Raw genomic sequence first — 14832 nt, forward strand, 5'->3', positions numbered from 1 at the left:
TAAGTTTTTCCTCCAAAATGAATTCTCCAAAGAAATTGCAGTCGTTTTATAGCCGTTGCAAACAAATCGTCATGCAATGCAACTATTGATTACTGATTTGGTGATTATTTAATTAAACATTTAAGTTGTTTACCCTTTCAGATTAGAATGTAATTTTAGGGGTATTTCCTTGATAAGAGATATTATAGAAAGTCATTAATAATAATAATAATAATTTTAGGGGTATTTCCTTGATAAGAGATATTATAGAAAGTCATTAGTTATGGTATTATTATAAAATATAATCGAAGTATTACGGTATATATTATATATTAAGGCTATTGCTAACTCAGAATCTAAAGGCTTCTTTATAACAATATACATAAATCGAGATTCAAGATAACACAGATCGGCTATTATTAGTCATTGGAATATCTGTATATTTGGTATAGTAATAGTATCAAGATGTGTGATCAAATACATTTAACTTCGATAAACCTAAGACTGGAGGGTATTCAAATAGACATTAAAAAAAAAAAACCCTTGTAATGTGGTAAAGGGCAAGGCCAACGATATGAGTCCAGCATACTACAACAGGTGCAACGATTGAAAAGGATTCCAGGTGCACTTGAAATTTTAATTAGACTGAAGGATAATAATGCACAATAAGCACATTCACTTTTTAAATTAACCTTGCTATTTTATATCACGTTTTTAATGATAGGGTTTAAATACAATACCACTTGCGAGTGATGGCGAACTCGTCACTTGTACGCATTCAAACTGAACTCTTGGTTAGCACTATAATTTGTGTAATTTTTTGTTTTCAGATATTTACAAAAATGTAACCCATTCGCCCGCGAATGTACTGAAATTACTTTTTTGAAAAGTTCAGTTTAAGGACTGATTTAGGCGAAACGTTTTAATGCGATCAATTTTAATAATGTCTCTGTTTTAGAAGAGTTTACCAAAAAAAAAACACGCCCTTATTATGGCGTTTTTAACCAAAATAATGAAAAATTGAGTTTTTTTTAAATTTAATTTATTAATTTAAATGACACATACAATATCTCTTTTAGTTTACATAATTATGGTATGAACAATCATACATTTCTAAAACTCATAAAGAAAGCTGTATATTTTGCTTATTTTTTCCTGAACCGTCGAAAATCCTTTCCCGTGAAAGCCTTGTGTGGTGTAGATATAAAATCGTTTGAATCCGGCCATCCTTATTGGACATACATGGTTCGGAGCAGAGCAAAAAACTTGTACGATAGCTGAAGAAGCTAAAAAGAAAAATCGTTTGAGCTACGATCACGAATATTCTCAGCCTGGCCACCCTTACGTCTGTCATGCTGGCCCTGGTAATGTCCAAAAAGATAGTGGCCTTCAGATAAGTTGTCTTCTGGGCCCTCACCATAATAATGACCAAGGCTCGCTTGTAACGGACATCCGCATGAGTCCAGTTCTGATTGTAAGTGGCCAGCGACATACCAGAACTCTGAAAGATTTAGTAGTAAATATGTATATTTCCTTTTGTTAAATATTAAAACGCCAAACAACATTTCAGCGGAAACCTTACAAATCCCAACTCACCGCATCAGCCACCATTTGTCCGTAGTGACAAATCAAGTAAACCTGGCTCATCGAGCTAAAGAGGAACAGCATCAGCTTTATGATCATGTCCGGCGCAACACCAACTGTCATCTGGAATCCCACAAAGCAAATTACGAACGAGGAAACCATAAAGTTTAGCAGCAGCGGAACTCCGAATATATCGTTGACCACGTCGGCCAGGCGAAGGATCCCCTCGTGGTAGCGAACTATATCCCGCAGAAATCGGGAATCCTCCTGCCACTTTCCAGTAAGCTGGTGGTTCTCCATCGTACTTGAAAGACAGTCAAAGTGCATTACCAACTGAGTGACCACAGCGACAAGAAGGAGATCCGTGGATATCTGTCCTGCAGCCGCGGTGTACCCTCCAAAGTTCTGGGAGAGAAGCAATGGGTAATAAGACCAGCTGTCTTCCCATTTCCAGGGAATGTACATGAGGTAGGGCAAGGTCTTGCCCACCACGCGGACTTTCAGCCACTTCTCGTAAACCAAAAACTGCATAATGCTGAACAGGTTAAAGGTCCAGATGAGAACGGAGTAGAGCGTCGAGTAGATGAGGCTTATCCTTGAACACGTTCGCAAGTATCTCGGTAGGTCGTACCTCTCCTCTTGAACCTTGCCACGTGGATAGAGCTTTTCCAAGTCCCTCATCATCTCATCCATGGCAGCCCTCTTCCACCGAATGAAGAGCATCTTACTCATGCCCACAATTATGAAGCCAACGTAAGACATCACAGTGACGGCCTCCAGGAGCTTTCCATCCTTGAAGGCACTGCGGACGTAAATGCTTTCACAGGTTCCGACAAGGATCAAGTTGATCACATTTGCCAAAAAAAGGATGCTGGGTCTCAAGTTGACTCTATCATCGGATAAGTTCTTTGTGTAGGACTCTATGCCAACGAGTAGGTAGAAGAAGTTAGCGAACTTCAGGAACTTTTCCATCGCTGAAAGCAGTAGTGCTTGCTAAAAGTATTCCCTTCAGAATGAACTCGTCGAAAAAATGTCAATGGTTTTATAGTCCTTTTGCAAATTATTAGTCATGCAAGTACTAATTTAGCGATGATTCAGTTAAAAAGGTTAAGTTTATTAGGGTATCAGAAGCTAAATATTATCTTGACAACAATCAATTATATTTCCTAGTTAATTTTGATACTTTCTTAAATTACAATATTATTATTACCTAAATTTGTGTGTGTTCTTTTTACTTAAGAATTGATATCAATCTACATAAATAAAGACCCGAGCGTGTAGCTTAGGCCAGATATTAGAAGACAAGTGGAGGAGGTTCGTGGAAGATCTAATATAGTATAGTAAAAGTAAATGGTGTGATCAAATTTATTTCAATTCGATAAACCTAAGATTAAGGGGTATTCAAATAGACATCAACACCAAATCTCTTTTTAAGTAGTGAAGGGCAAGGGCAACGATATGACAGGGTTTGCGGTTTTTAACAGGTGCATCGGTTCAAAAGAATTCCAGGCGCACTTGAAATTTTAATAAGACAGAAAGATAATAATGTAATGTATTCATTAACCTTGCTATTCATTAACCTTTTTATTCAATCAAGGCGCTTTTCAAGTTAATTATAAATTTTGTAGACAAAACGAATTATAATTAGAAATATTAGCCAAGCTATTATTTTCTAATGATATAATAAAAACACTTGTTCTTCATTGGTGAAGTGATGAAGAAGATATTTATTTAGTTAGTTTCCCTCCTGAATATATTTACTTGACGTACATCGTCCGGAGCAATGCAAAGAACTTGTAGGATATTTGAAGAAGCTGCAATGGTGAAAATACTAATTCAATCGGGCCTAAATTAAAGGTAAACTAAAGTAATACATCTGTCATGGTGGCTCTGGTTATGTTCATAAAGACAGTGGCCTTCAGATGGGTAGTCTTTTGCGCTCGAGCTATAAAGAAGACAAGGGCACGACGATAACGAACATCGGCATGGTTCCAATTTTGTTTATAGGCAGCGATAGCCAGGCCAGAACTCTAAAAAATTATATATAAAATATATAAGAGCCCTTTAAAATATTACCTTAAATATTAAATAAATACCCACCGCATCGGCAATCAATTGCCCGTAATGACATATCAAGTAAACCTGGCAGAGCGATGAGAATAGAAACAAGGAGAGTTTGATCATTATGTCTGGCGGCACACCCACGGTCATCTGGAATCCCACAAAGCAGATGACAAATGTGGAGACCATGAAGTTGAGCAGCAAAGGAATTCCAAATATATCATTTAGGACATCAGTCAGGCGGAGTATGCGCTGATGGTAGCGGACTGTGTCCACCAGGAACCGAGAGTCCTCGGCCCAGGAGCCACTTAGGTCGCGACTCTCCATTACCCTGGCCAGGTGATCGAAGTGCATCACCACCTGTGTGGCCACGGCGCAGAGCAGGAGATCCGTGGAGATCTGACCGGAGGCCGAGGTGTGTCCCGCCAAGTTCTGGCAAAACAGCAACACATAGTACGACCAGTTTCCCTCCCAGTTCCAGGAAAAGTACACCGGATACGGCAGGCTCTGGCCCACGACTCGTATCTTGAGCCACAGCTCGTAGACCAGGAACTGCATAATGCTGAAAAGATTGAAGGTCCAGATAAGCACCGAGTAGAGCAGAGCGAATGTGATACTGATCCGGGAACTGGAGCGGAGATAGCTCTCCAGCCGATACTCCTCCTCCTGGGCCCTGCCTTGGGGATAGATGTGCTCCAGCTCTGCGACCATATCGCTTAGATCTGGTTTCTTCCACCAGATGAAGAACATCTTGCTCATGCCCACGAACACGAAGCCGATATAGGACATTACAGTGACGGCGTCGATTAGTTTTCCGTCGGCAAAGGCCACTCCAAGGTAGAGGAACTCCCCGAATACGATGACACTCAGGTTGATCACGTTGGTCCAAAACAGGAGATTGGCCCAAACGCTGCTCTTCCGCGGACGAGCGGACTTCGTGTACGGCTCAATGCCCACTAAGGTGTAAAAAAAGATAGCGTACTTCATGAACTTCATTCTCTTTGGTGGAACTGGACGAATGAGCCCGTCGCGTGGTTCTTTTAAGGACTTTCGTTCAAGGAGCTCGCAGCATTTATTATGCCGACTAATGACATAATTATAGAACTATTTTACAGTTAATGCATAGATTCGGGTTTACAATGCTTCTAATTTAGGGCTTTGTCCGCGACTTAATTATTGATTTTGTTTACATAAACCGCAGATAATTGTTGTGCCTAGGCAAACGCAATCACGATTCCCATTCCACTCTACCTCCTCCCTCCGCCATCCGTCGGCTACACACAATAAATCACTCGAAGATTGAATCCAGCGGAAAGCAATCGAAACGTTTGAATAAATGCAATTCGAAAGCGAATCGGAGCCAGCGCATCAAATCCAAGACCCGGTCCAATCCCAGCGAAGTGAAGTCGCTTTTTTCGCTCGCACTTCAAATAAATTAAATCTTTTCACATTTCAACAATCCAGCTTGGCCAGAGCGAGAGCATATAAACAGAATGAATTACGCCCGCAGAACACGTTAGCCCAATTATACAGCGTGGTCTTAGTAAGCCAAGTACAGTGAACCCTAGGAGGTGAGCCATAGATTTCTGTAAATATGTTGGTTTGTTGAGAATTAAAAAAATGCCTGGAATAAACCTATTCAATTTAAAAGCCCCTAACTTATTTAGTAAGAAAATCCCTGAAGGACTTAGTTTGGGTCGCACTAGTTGAGACGCGAACCGCGGCTTAAGTCATGACTAAGCTTCTGAGCCGAGAGCGAGCGAGATAGAAAGAAGGTTATTATAGGTATTACCTAATACTTCATTTGTTTTAGGATTACTTCAACCCAATGCTCTTTATTATACATGTAATTAGTAACTAGGAATTTTATTATATTAAATATATCCTTTATAAATTCCAAGCTGCCTCCTCCTTTAATTTACATATACTTTTCATTAACACAAACTTACAAAACTCTCCAAAACCTTATATAGAAAATGCAGAAATCCCTATTTTGCTTACCCTGAGACCATATCCAGATGGTACTGTAGGCAGCCATCTGGACTGGTTCGATACTAAATCCAGCAATGTGCGTTGCTCCACAAAAGAATGCATCGCAAATGCAAACAGAACGATTACAAGCGAAAAAGAAAGCGGGCCAGGGTGGCGGCAAATGCCACCGCAACTGGCCGAAAAAGAGATTTTCGGGCCAAATTGAAAGACAAAAGCCCTGAAATGTTGCTTCCAGCGAGGACAGCGTACCGTAGCGCCAAAGCGAACAAAGTGGGTCAAAAGCAAACGAGCGATTTTTCCATTTTGGCCATTTATCACGCATGGAAATTGAAGCGTAGAAGGTAAAAAGAGGCGTATCAAGCAGGAGGCAGAGCAAGACAACGAAGAGCAGTACGAGGACACCAGTACAGCTTGGAACTTGAAATACAATTAAAGCTTTGGGACCCACTGGCCGGCGAGCCGCAAAAAACTTTTCATGTCTCAAGTCTCAAATCTCAGGTGAAGAGCCATGTGGGGTAACCGGGCTTCCGGTTCCTGTGCTCCTCTACACCTGCTCCCCCATCCCCATATGTATCCCCATCCGCCCACCGGCGGCAAGCCAAAGTTATTGTGTGCACACACACAGACATACAGTTTAGGTGGGTGTGGGCAGCAGCGCAAACTTCGTGGAAAAGTTTTATGAGCAGCAAACTAATTTCGTTTGACTTTGCTTCGGGGATATTGCACCTTGGCTGGGACGCCGGGAATTGATTTTGGCCGCAGCTCCACTCTGTTGACGTTGTTGTTCGCCCCGAGTAGATACATTTGCATACGGAAGCCGGGAATGGAGCTCATCTAAGATGGAGAGGTTCAACTATCTCAATTTACTAACTAGCACGCACACCTAACCACCAGTATCGGGCTACTAATGTGCGGCAGCTGAGTTTTACGTAATGAACCGAGCTATCTCAACCATTTCGATCTTTTAATTAACATCCTGTAAATTAGTAATCAAATAACCAAGAAGGGTAACTCATTTTTTATTTAGAAATTTCTATGGAAGACCTAAAATGACAAAGTAATTAGCAACCAAAGCCAGAATATGTCTGCTACTCTTTAATATTTTCCTCTTTCAAAATTGAAATACTATACCTTAATTAAGATCCTGTAAATTAGTAATCGAATAACCCTTCTTCTAACACATTTTTTATGTAGAAATTCCTATGGAAAAGTCGAACAGTAACCACAAGCACGAAATGTCTGCTACTCTTCAATATTTTTCCCTTTCAAAATTTCGCAACTGAAATACTATACCTTACTTCCATAACTAAGTGCTGCCGGCAGTATCTTCTTTTTCAATCATATTCACTGTCAGCAAACGTGCTGAAATTCAAATCTATCTTCTGTTCCCCCATAGGAATAGGAATATGGGAATGCCATTTGAAGCACTTACTCCTTATTCACCAAACAGTTTGGAAATGAGGGGGAAAAAACAACAGTTCAACATCAACTGACTTCAATTTCCAAAGGCAACAATCGAGGAGGATGGGAAAAAGGCGGAGAGACAGAAGGCAGAAGCTGCACATAATCCATTGTTAATTTTACATTTGGTAACAACTTCCGCCCGACAAGTATCTGGCTGGTATTGCGGCAATTGTCTCCCGGCTTGCTGGCCTGACTGTGTGACATTTGACACATTTACTCCCACGCCAAACAGTCGAACATATGTGTGACTCTTCTCTGGCCCCAAAGAAAACAAAGGGTTGGGTTGGGCTTGAGGTTGGGGAAATGTCTGTTTTGGCACTTGTTCGTTAGCAGCCGCCGCAAAATTTCTATTTTGATGTGAAGTCAGTGCGGTCTGCTCCACATTTTTGGGTGGCTGGGAGAAGTGGAAAATTTGGCAAGGTGGCATCATGGTTTTTGGCTGACTCCTGGCCACAGCTATTGATGATTCCCGGGCCCTTGGTTGGACCTGGCCAGCACACAAGGTTTCGGTTAACCGAATCCTGATCGGGGCAGGGGTCGGGTCGAAGTGGGGAAAGAAACGAATGGAAGCAATTAATAAAATAACAACTTTGTGCAAAATTAATTGTGTATTATGCAAAAGGCTTGCTAATGGCAGGATATGCATCAACGTACGCTGCTGGTCCCCATAAAATATTACAGTGACGACAATGTCTCCTCCAGCCATAGATCCTGGGTACCCCTCCTTCACTGCTCCAGATCCTGATCCGGCTCCTGCTCCTGCTCCTACTCCTGCTCCCTGCTGCTGTTGTTGTAATGGCCGTGCGCACCAATGAGCAAATGAACAATTTATTACCGCTTAATTGAACACATTTGGACGCAACCACACACACACTCCACAAAGGACCTAAACAAATGGCCACATGCAGGCGGCATCCTGAACAGGACCTCCGCATTAAGCAATGCCAGAGGGGATGGCGGTTGCGGGCCAGGATAAATGAGCCCAAGACAAGTCTATAAATGCTGGAGCAGGAGCTGGAGGTGGAGGTGTGCTGTGCTGTGGTCAGGCAACTCAATGAGCCCCAGCCTTAGCACGCGTCCAGACCCAATCCCGGGCTGGCTACAGATTTTGAGAATCCGTTCCATGTACTCGGCTGCATATTAAACGCACGCCTCGCTGGCCAAATTGATTCCTAAGTGGCTGCCGGATTGACAGCTCCAGGACCCCTGTGTGCCCTTTTCTCGACCGGCTATTACGACAATTATGCTGCACTCGACCTGCAACCTGCAGCCTGGAAGCTGGAGCTTGGAGCTTTGAGCCTTCGCCCAGGCTAATTGCCCATTGAACCCCAAAGAAAGCGGAGAAGGCTCGGGCTTAGATTAGCAGCCACAATACGGCCGGGAGGGCTAGCAACTCACCTTTTAAGTGCCTACTTAGCGACACGTCAGAAACAAAGATTTATGCCGGGATACGGATACGGACGTCGAGCGCCGAAACACCTCGAGTAAATTAAGTGAGTGCCAGGTCCTGACAGAGTCAAGTATGTTTGATATACATGGCACCACCGCCTAAGCCGCGGCAAAAACAGGGGAATCACACAAAGCGGCCGCTCGTTAAGCATTTGAGCGGCAAACGGCAGAAATGAAGCTACGCACAGACCGCAGAGAGCTTGATGGGAGGGTAGGTTGGTAGGTAGGCCAAAAAAGGACTCTCACCCCATCTGCTTAGGCCGTATACTCCTGCTGAATGAACTACTTAAGCGCTTTTGGCTTTACAAAATAAGCCATGCCACAGGTAATGGCAAAAGCAACTGCAGCCAAGAGTGGGAGAAGCTACAAACAATAACGGAATATTTTGTATATCCGTTGTGCCGCGAAAACCGCACTCAAAGAGCTTCCCTGCACTGGAAAATAAAATGGGTTAAGCCTGGATTTTATTATAAATCATTTTTATTAAATCTACTTTCCCTTATCATCATAAAGACATATCTAGAGTGATTTATTTAGGCCATCATTACCTTGATTTTAGGTATATTATTATTCTTACTATCATATTTTTATTGCAGTGCACGCGCAAGTGGAAAGGAACTGGCGGAAACGGAATGCGGAATCGAAAGTGGAATAAGAGGTGATCCAGAGACAGGCCCAGATACACTTTATGAACTACAGCCGAAATCCAATTGATTGCACAGGCACAGAGTGTTTGGCAGCGAGACAGCCTGCCTGCCTGCCTCCTGTTCGAATGGCAAACAATTTGGCAGGCCAAGTGCTTTGGCAGTGAGGCAGCCTGAGTTGATTGTGGCACGCATTGTGGCCTCAGAGGTCGCCACAGGATTCGCAAATGAAAATCTCAACCACGCGTAGGTTTCAGACCACAACCGAGCACAGCCAAAGCGACTCTTTAGCCTTGTCGGATAATTTTCAGCCAATTAAGACTCTCTCTGGGGAGAAAATGTTGTTTTAATCAACAAAAATTTTATCATTCGAAGCAAATTAGATTTTGGTTGAACCACTTTCACTGTTCGATTATTGGCAGAAATTTGGATTGTGAATATAATTTTTTTTAAATGCAGGCATGGAAAAGCACACAAATAAATTTGTCGCTTCAAATTTGTGCAAAAGCTAATTTAATTTCTTAAATTTACTCACCTTGAAAACATTAAGAATATATTATTTGTTAACAATTTCTGAAAATGCATAAAAGATATACCACTGCTGAATAATCTTATCAATTCCAATGTAAAGCAACTTAATATGTTTATATACTATTGAAAGTAAAACCATAAATTTTACTCGATTATGAATTGTTCTAAAATCAACAATAAAAAATATATAAAAGTCAAGTCAAATCAAAAGTCAATTTATATTTTTTATAAATGTAGAGTTTACAATTAGATCATTGATATTCGATCCATTTCGGTAACATACGATACAAATTTAAAGATAGAAAATTATGTGTATCACAGTACATTTGTTTATTATACAGGGTTCCTTTTAATAAGACAGATCACTCCTCTGATAACAACAAATTTATAAATTATAATATATAAAGAGCTTATAATTTTTACCCAATAAAATTAATATTAAATTCGGTAATTGAACTTAATAAAAATTAAAGCAGAAAACCAGCTCGACTTCCTTAACTTCCTTTTTTCCTATAATTGAAGTAAAACTTGAATAAAATATTCTTAGGATACTTGGCACATAATCCAAATCGTTCTTCTTAAATTCCGAAAACAAATTAAATACCTTACACTTTGAATGGCTAGAAATTAAAAACGAAATGCTCTTAAATTCTTGCAATATAGTATTTATTAAACAAGTCCCCAGTAAAATTGGTAATATTATCTCACAGCATCTCTAATTTCCACTTCAAACTCGCGCGCCCTATCGTCAACCTAACATCGCCGCGGGCTCACCAATCGATTGTCCCGCGCTATCGATATATCGATAGGCGCAGCATATGACCAGCAGTTGTTATTATTGTTTACAAAACGCTAAATTGCCCCGTTTAAAAACGCTGATAAAAGTGAGATAAACGCCGTTGCTGTGACAAAGGGAAATATGCAGCTGACGGCCTGCTAGCACGGGCGAAGCAGCTGCTGCTTCAGAGCAGCGGAATCGAAGAGAACTCCTCCACGGCGCCGCCCCAGCGACCACTTGTTGTTGTTGGTCGGTTGGACTTTGCTGCGCCGCTTTCCATCTTCATCTACACAAAGTACTATATACTCGGCCGATTCCATCCGATGCAAGCTACGGAGTACTCACGGGGCATACACATAAAATCCGGATTCACAGCAGGCGCTGCGCGTCACCCGATTCATCTCGTTAATCTGTCAAATTCCCATTCCGAAATTCGGATCCGTAGCTCTCTCGGCTCAGTCAGGCCAATCTGTGTGTGCCAACATAGGCCGTATCTCAAATCAAGCAGCGAATAAATCGGCGATTAGGCTTCGATCACTTTATTGCCGCAGTCAAGTGTCCAGTAGTTGACTGGTGAGTACCTCTCTACCTACTAAGTAGTTCGACAATGGAGATTAGCACGCTCCAGTCCCCCCCGGACTCCGTATCTCGCCCAGCCGTTGCGCAAAGATCTCGACTTGACCCGGAGGCCAGTGACTTCCCATCCATATTTCTTATGCAAATCGCGAGTGGGAAAGTGAGGTTTCGAGAGGCAGATAGCTTTGGTTACAGCTACAACTTTATAATATATATTTATAATATATATAGTATAATCTAATGTAGCCTAGGTTAGTTTTATCTGGGTTAATAAATGCTATCACATTGTTATACTTACACAAGAAAAACCTCTTATCTAACATTGGCCTAATCCAAAGTATAAACTACTATTATAGTGCTTTGTCATCAAAGTAAAACCAATAAATTCTAAAGGTGTTCTTTATTTATTGCCATCGTAACTTTTAGGAGAGTTATTCTTTTATAAATTGCAAAATTGAGATAGTTTTATTTGCTTCTTCTGTTAACAGACGAGTCAATCTAGCCATATCAATATGTCTGTTGCTAAGCAAACTAATCTATAGTTTTAGAGTTTTGTAAATACATTTGGGGACTATTAGATTATTATTAGAAAACTAATAAACATGCTTTTTTATGACCCCACTCTCCGACATTAAAATATTTATTTGAGAAATAATAAACAAGCTTTATTTTATCTTATGTCATACTACTCTTTCTGGTATTTAAACCCTTTTCTTTTAGAAATATAGTAGAAATAAATAATTAACATATTTTAACATTTTACATTCTACCTAAAAATTAAGTATTTATAATTTAATAGTTAAAAATACAGCCTATAAAAGTCTAAGCTTTTTTAATGAACATCAACTTTATGATTAGTTACCCGACACCAAATGATTAGAATACCAACTTTGAACAGCTTTTTCTACCGCATTGACTACTCTTTGCTCTTGCTAAAGGCAAAATCCCCCCGAGTCGGCTAATCACGTATATATCTTATCGATAGACAGCAGTAAATTGTCACAGATACCCGCTAACCAGCTGTAATCCGCCAATCCAACTTCTCAGGCTTGCTTCGCGGGAACCAGTCAGTTCTGGCCTGGCCAGCAGCAGGTGCAGTGCGTCCTTCGCAAAATAAAAAAATAATTAAAAACATTTAAAAAACCTAAGCTAATTTTGGTACTATTTCAAGTTCAGTGGAACAACCGATAGCGCAGAAAGCAGAACAATAACGCTGCAAGCACTTGTAGCCTGCAGATAAGATTAAAGGTTAAGAAACGGACTCGGACCCGGCCACCCCATGTATAGTGACTAACGATTCAAATTGATTTCGGCCACCCACAAAATTGTCGATTTTAATTTATTAAAAATATTATTCCCAGCATTAAGACAAATATTTTTATTATATGTTTTCTTGCACACAGATTTACCTTCAACGATGGCGGGGCAAAGCAAGCTAATTGACCCACTGTGCATCACCTGCAAGGACTTCCAGCACCCTTGGACAGACCATTGCGTGAGCGCCACTGCTGGGATCCTCCTCTCGGCCACACCTTACTGCCTGCGTGTCTACACCATCGTCTACGCCATCTCCTTGCTGATGCGCCACAAAGTGCCCAGTTTGGAGGATCTGCGGCGTACCCTCCTGGGGATCATACAGTCGACGGCTTTCCTGGTGACCAACGCCTACACCTTCATCCTGTACAATTGTCTGCTACGAAACGTCTTGGGTCGCTATCACCTCTCCACGGTGGCCTTTATACCGTGTTTCTTTGCCTCGTTCAGCGCCATTCTGGTGGAGCGTCCCGCCCGCCGACCGCTGCTCACTCTGTACGTGGCCAACGTGGCCACTGAGTCGTTGTGGAAGATGGCCGAGTCAAGGGGTTTGGTGCGTTCCATACCCCACGGCCAGACTCTTATCTTTGGCGTGAGCATGGCGGCCCTACTCTACATCTACCGACTGGGCGTCTCCAAGGGTTCCATCTTCAACATTCTCCGCATCTTTGTGGGCAAAGAGGAGGCTGGACCGGTGGCCAAGGACGCACCAATAGTTCCAGGCGAGCAACCAGCTCCCTCCAGAAGCCGACCCCCCGTTAGCTTCTCCTCCGTATCGGACTTTGTGCGAATCTACAGCAACCTGATCCGCGCCAAGCACGCCAGCTGCGGGCACCAGCAGAGCTGCATGAGCTACTCGGTGATGGGCGGTATCAAACCCTTTGTGGGAGGAGTGGCGCTTCAGGTGGCCCTTAAGATGCTGATGAACGCTAAGCGCATAGTCTCCGGAAAGATGGCGTGGAAAAAGCAGGTCTTTAACCAGGGCACCTTGCAGCTGGGAATGTTTATGGGCAGCTTCTCCTTCCTGTACAAAGAAAGTAGCAAACCTTGGCGTTCGGTTGAGCAGCAGTAACCTTATTGATATTTACAGGCGGTCTCCTGTCTGCTGCGCCACAGTTTTAACCGGGATGATGCCAGATTTGCCATTCCAGCAGGATTAATTTCGTCCGTGGCCTTTACCCTGTATCCGGACAACACGGTGGCCTTGTATGTCATGTGGCAGGCTCTGCAGGTGGGTTTATATTGGGTTTATAGATAAAAGGTTTATTTTAACACAATCCTCTCCTTGCAGATCCTTTGTGCCATGGGCCAGAAGCGAGGCATTTTGCCGCACATCCCTCACTTTATGCTGTTCCTGTACTCCTTCTTCACAGCCGTGCTCTTCCACGCGGGCATCTTGGAGCCCAAGAGCCTGCGCCCCAGCTACTTTAAGTTTCTGCAGGCCATCTCGGGCGATAGGTGAGCAAAGTTTAACCGCGGTGCGTAAGCATTAGATTAACGATTCCTTATATTTGGCAGACTAAGCAGATTTAATCTGAGCGCCTTCGATGTACTGGGTCTGGGGAGTCAGCAACAGGCGCTGGACACCATCAAGGCTCTGAACATCGTAGAGAAGGGACCGCTGCCAGCCTTCTCGTTCGCCTCCTGAGCCAACATCAGGACGCTTCTGGCGCATGTACAGTTAGTCAGTCGTCTTGGTTAGCGGCCTCACCCTACATATCTCCATATATCCATTAATCTGCGTTTGATAGCTATTTGTATATATATACGACAAGAGTCTCCCGCTCTCTGAGAGCGTCCAACGATTACTATACTAAGCAAGTGTGGGTGGATTGTAAATTGTGTTGACTGTTCGTCTTGATAGCAGTTTTTTATATCAATAAAACTCAGCATGATAATTACAAACCAAGTTTAAGGTGTTTTCACTGGCACTAAGGCATCTCTCGAATTGTCGAATATGAAAATCAGAACATCCCCAAAAGTCTTTAAAAGCTTTGAAGCTATTTCTTAGACTAGCCACTCAAAGAATTGTATGGAAATTAGCTTTTTTCGTGAGGGGGAACTTCGAATTGCTGATAACAGACCCCAAGCCTGTGGATAACGTAAACAAACCGCAGCGTGTGTGCGATGTCATCACACTAGACGCACTTATCCCGAATCACTTGCCGCGATTGGGAACGCACGACGCACCTGGTGACTGTGGCTTCTGAGAACAACCAAGTCTGCGTAAACTCCCGTATCGCAGTCAATGGTATTTTATGGCTGCCTAAAGTATGTGGATGACTAAAGGTAACTAGTACAATGATCCAGCTAAAACTACTGGAAAGTTAAATCTAAACTGATAGTAGTGTTTTTATACCCTTGCATTATGATTTTAGTCAGAAGTTTGGAACGCAGAGTAGGAGACGGTTACGACCCTTTAAAGTAGGTATTAGCATCAACATCCAGATCGCCAGATGT

At 42.3% G+C, this 14832-nt stretch overlaps 3 protein-coding genes across 3 annotated transcripts; 1 reads left to right on the forward strand and 2 right to left on the reverse strand.

Moving 5' to 3' along the window:
• Positions 1-1208: 1208 nt before the first annotated feature.
• LOC108080983 (odorant receptor 85b-like) lies at positions 1209-2535 on the reverse strand. The gene is made up of 3 exons (XM_017175908.1): positions 1576-2535; positions 1325-1480; positions 1209-1265 (listed from the first exon to the last, which is right to left on the reverse strand). The coding sequence occupies exons 1-3, from the start codon at positions 2533-2535 to the stop codon at positions 1209-1211; spliced, it is 1173 nt and encodes a 390-aa protein (XP_017031397.1).
• Positions 2536-3320: 785 nt separating this feature from the next.
• LOC108080981 (Odorant receptor 85c) lies at positions 3321-4620 on the reverse strand. Its single transcript, XM_017175906.1, has 3 exons — positions 3664-4620; positions 3438-3593; positions 3321-3377 (listed from the first exon to the last, which is right to left on the reverse strand). The coding sequence occupies exons 1-3, from the start codon at positions 4618-4620 to the stop codon at positions 3321-3323; spliced, it is 1170 nt and encodes a 389-aa protein (XP_017031395.1).
• A 5932-nt stretch (positions 4621-10552) lies between these two features.
• LOC108081266 (transmembrane protein 135) lies at positions 10553-14281 on the forward strand. Its single transcript, XM_017176362.3, has 5 exons — positions 10553-11055; positions 12462-13405; positions 13463-13603; positions 13664-13830; positions 13891-14281. The coding sequence occupies exons 2-5, from the start codon at positions 12476-12478 to the stop codon at positions 14018-14020; spliced, it is 1368 nt and encodes a 455-aa protein (XP_017031851.1). The 5' UTR covers positions 10553-11055; positions 12462-12475; the 3' UTR covers positions 14021-14281.
• The last annotated feature ends 551 nt before the right edge of the window (positions 14282-14832 follow it).

Source organism: Drosophila kikkawai, chromosome 3R, assembly GCF_030179895.1.
Source record: "Drosophila kikkawai strain 14028-0561.14 chromosome 3R, DkikHiC1v2, whole genome shotgun sequence".
Lineage (NCBI taxonomy): Eukaryota > Metazoa > Arthropoda > Insecta > Diptera > Drosophilidae > Drosophila > Drosophila kikkawai.

What these genes read in the sequence shown, in the direction of transcription:
- LOC108080983 (XM_017175908.1), bottom strand. Translation starts at nt 2,535, where the DNA reads ATGGAAAAGTTCCTGAAGTTCGCTAACTTCTTCTACCTACTCGTTGGC. An exon ending in GACAAATGGTGGCTGATGCG is followed by an intron (nt 1,481 to 1,575) that starts GTGAGTTGGGAT and finishes TAAATCTTTCAG; the next exon opens with AGTTCTGGTATGTCGCTGGC. An exon ending in CCAGGGCCAGCATGACAGAC is followed by an intron (nt 1,266 to 1,324) that starts GTAAGGGTGGCC and finishes TTTTCTTTTTAG; the next exon opens with CTTCTTCAGCTATCGTACAA.
- LOC108080981 (XM_017175906.1), bottom strand. Translation starts at nt 4,620, where the DNA reads ATGAAGTTCATGAAGTACGCTATCTTTTTTTACACCTTAGTGGGCATT. An exon ending in GGCAATTGATTGCCGATGCG is followed by an intron (nt 3,594 to 3,663) that starts GTGGGTATTTAT and finishes ATAATTTTTTAG; the next exon opens with AGTTCTGGCCTGGCTATCGC. An exon ending in CCAGAGCCACCATGACAGAT is followed by an intron (nt 3,378 to 3,437) that starts GTATTACTTTAG and finishes TCACCATTGCAG; the next exon opens with CTTCTTCAAATATCCTACAA.
- LOC108081266 (XM_017176362.3), top strand. Translation starts at nt 12,476, where the DNA reads ATGGCGGGGCAAAGCAAGCTAATTGACCCACTGTGCATCACCTGCAAG. An exon ending in TCATGTGGCAGGCTCTGCAG is followed by an intron (nt 13,604 to 13,663) that starts GTGGGTTTATAT and finishes CTCTCCTTGCAG; the next exon opens with ATCCTTTGTGCCATGGGCCA. An exon ending in CAGGCCATCTCGGGCGATAG is followed by an intron (nt 13,831 to 13,890) that starts GTGAGCAAAGTT and finishes TATATTTGGCAG; the next exon opens with ACTAAGCAGATTTAATCTGA.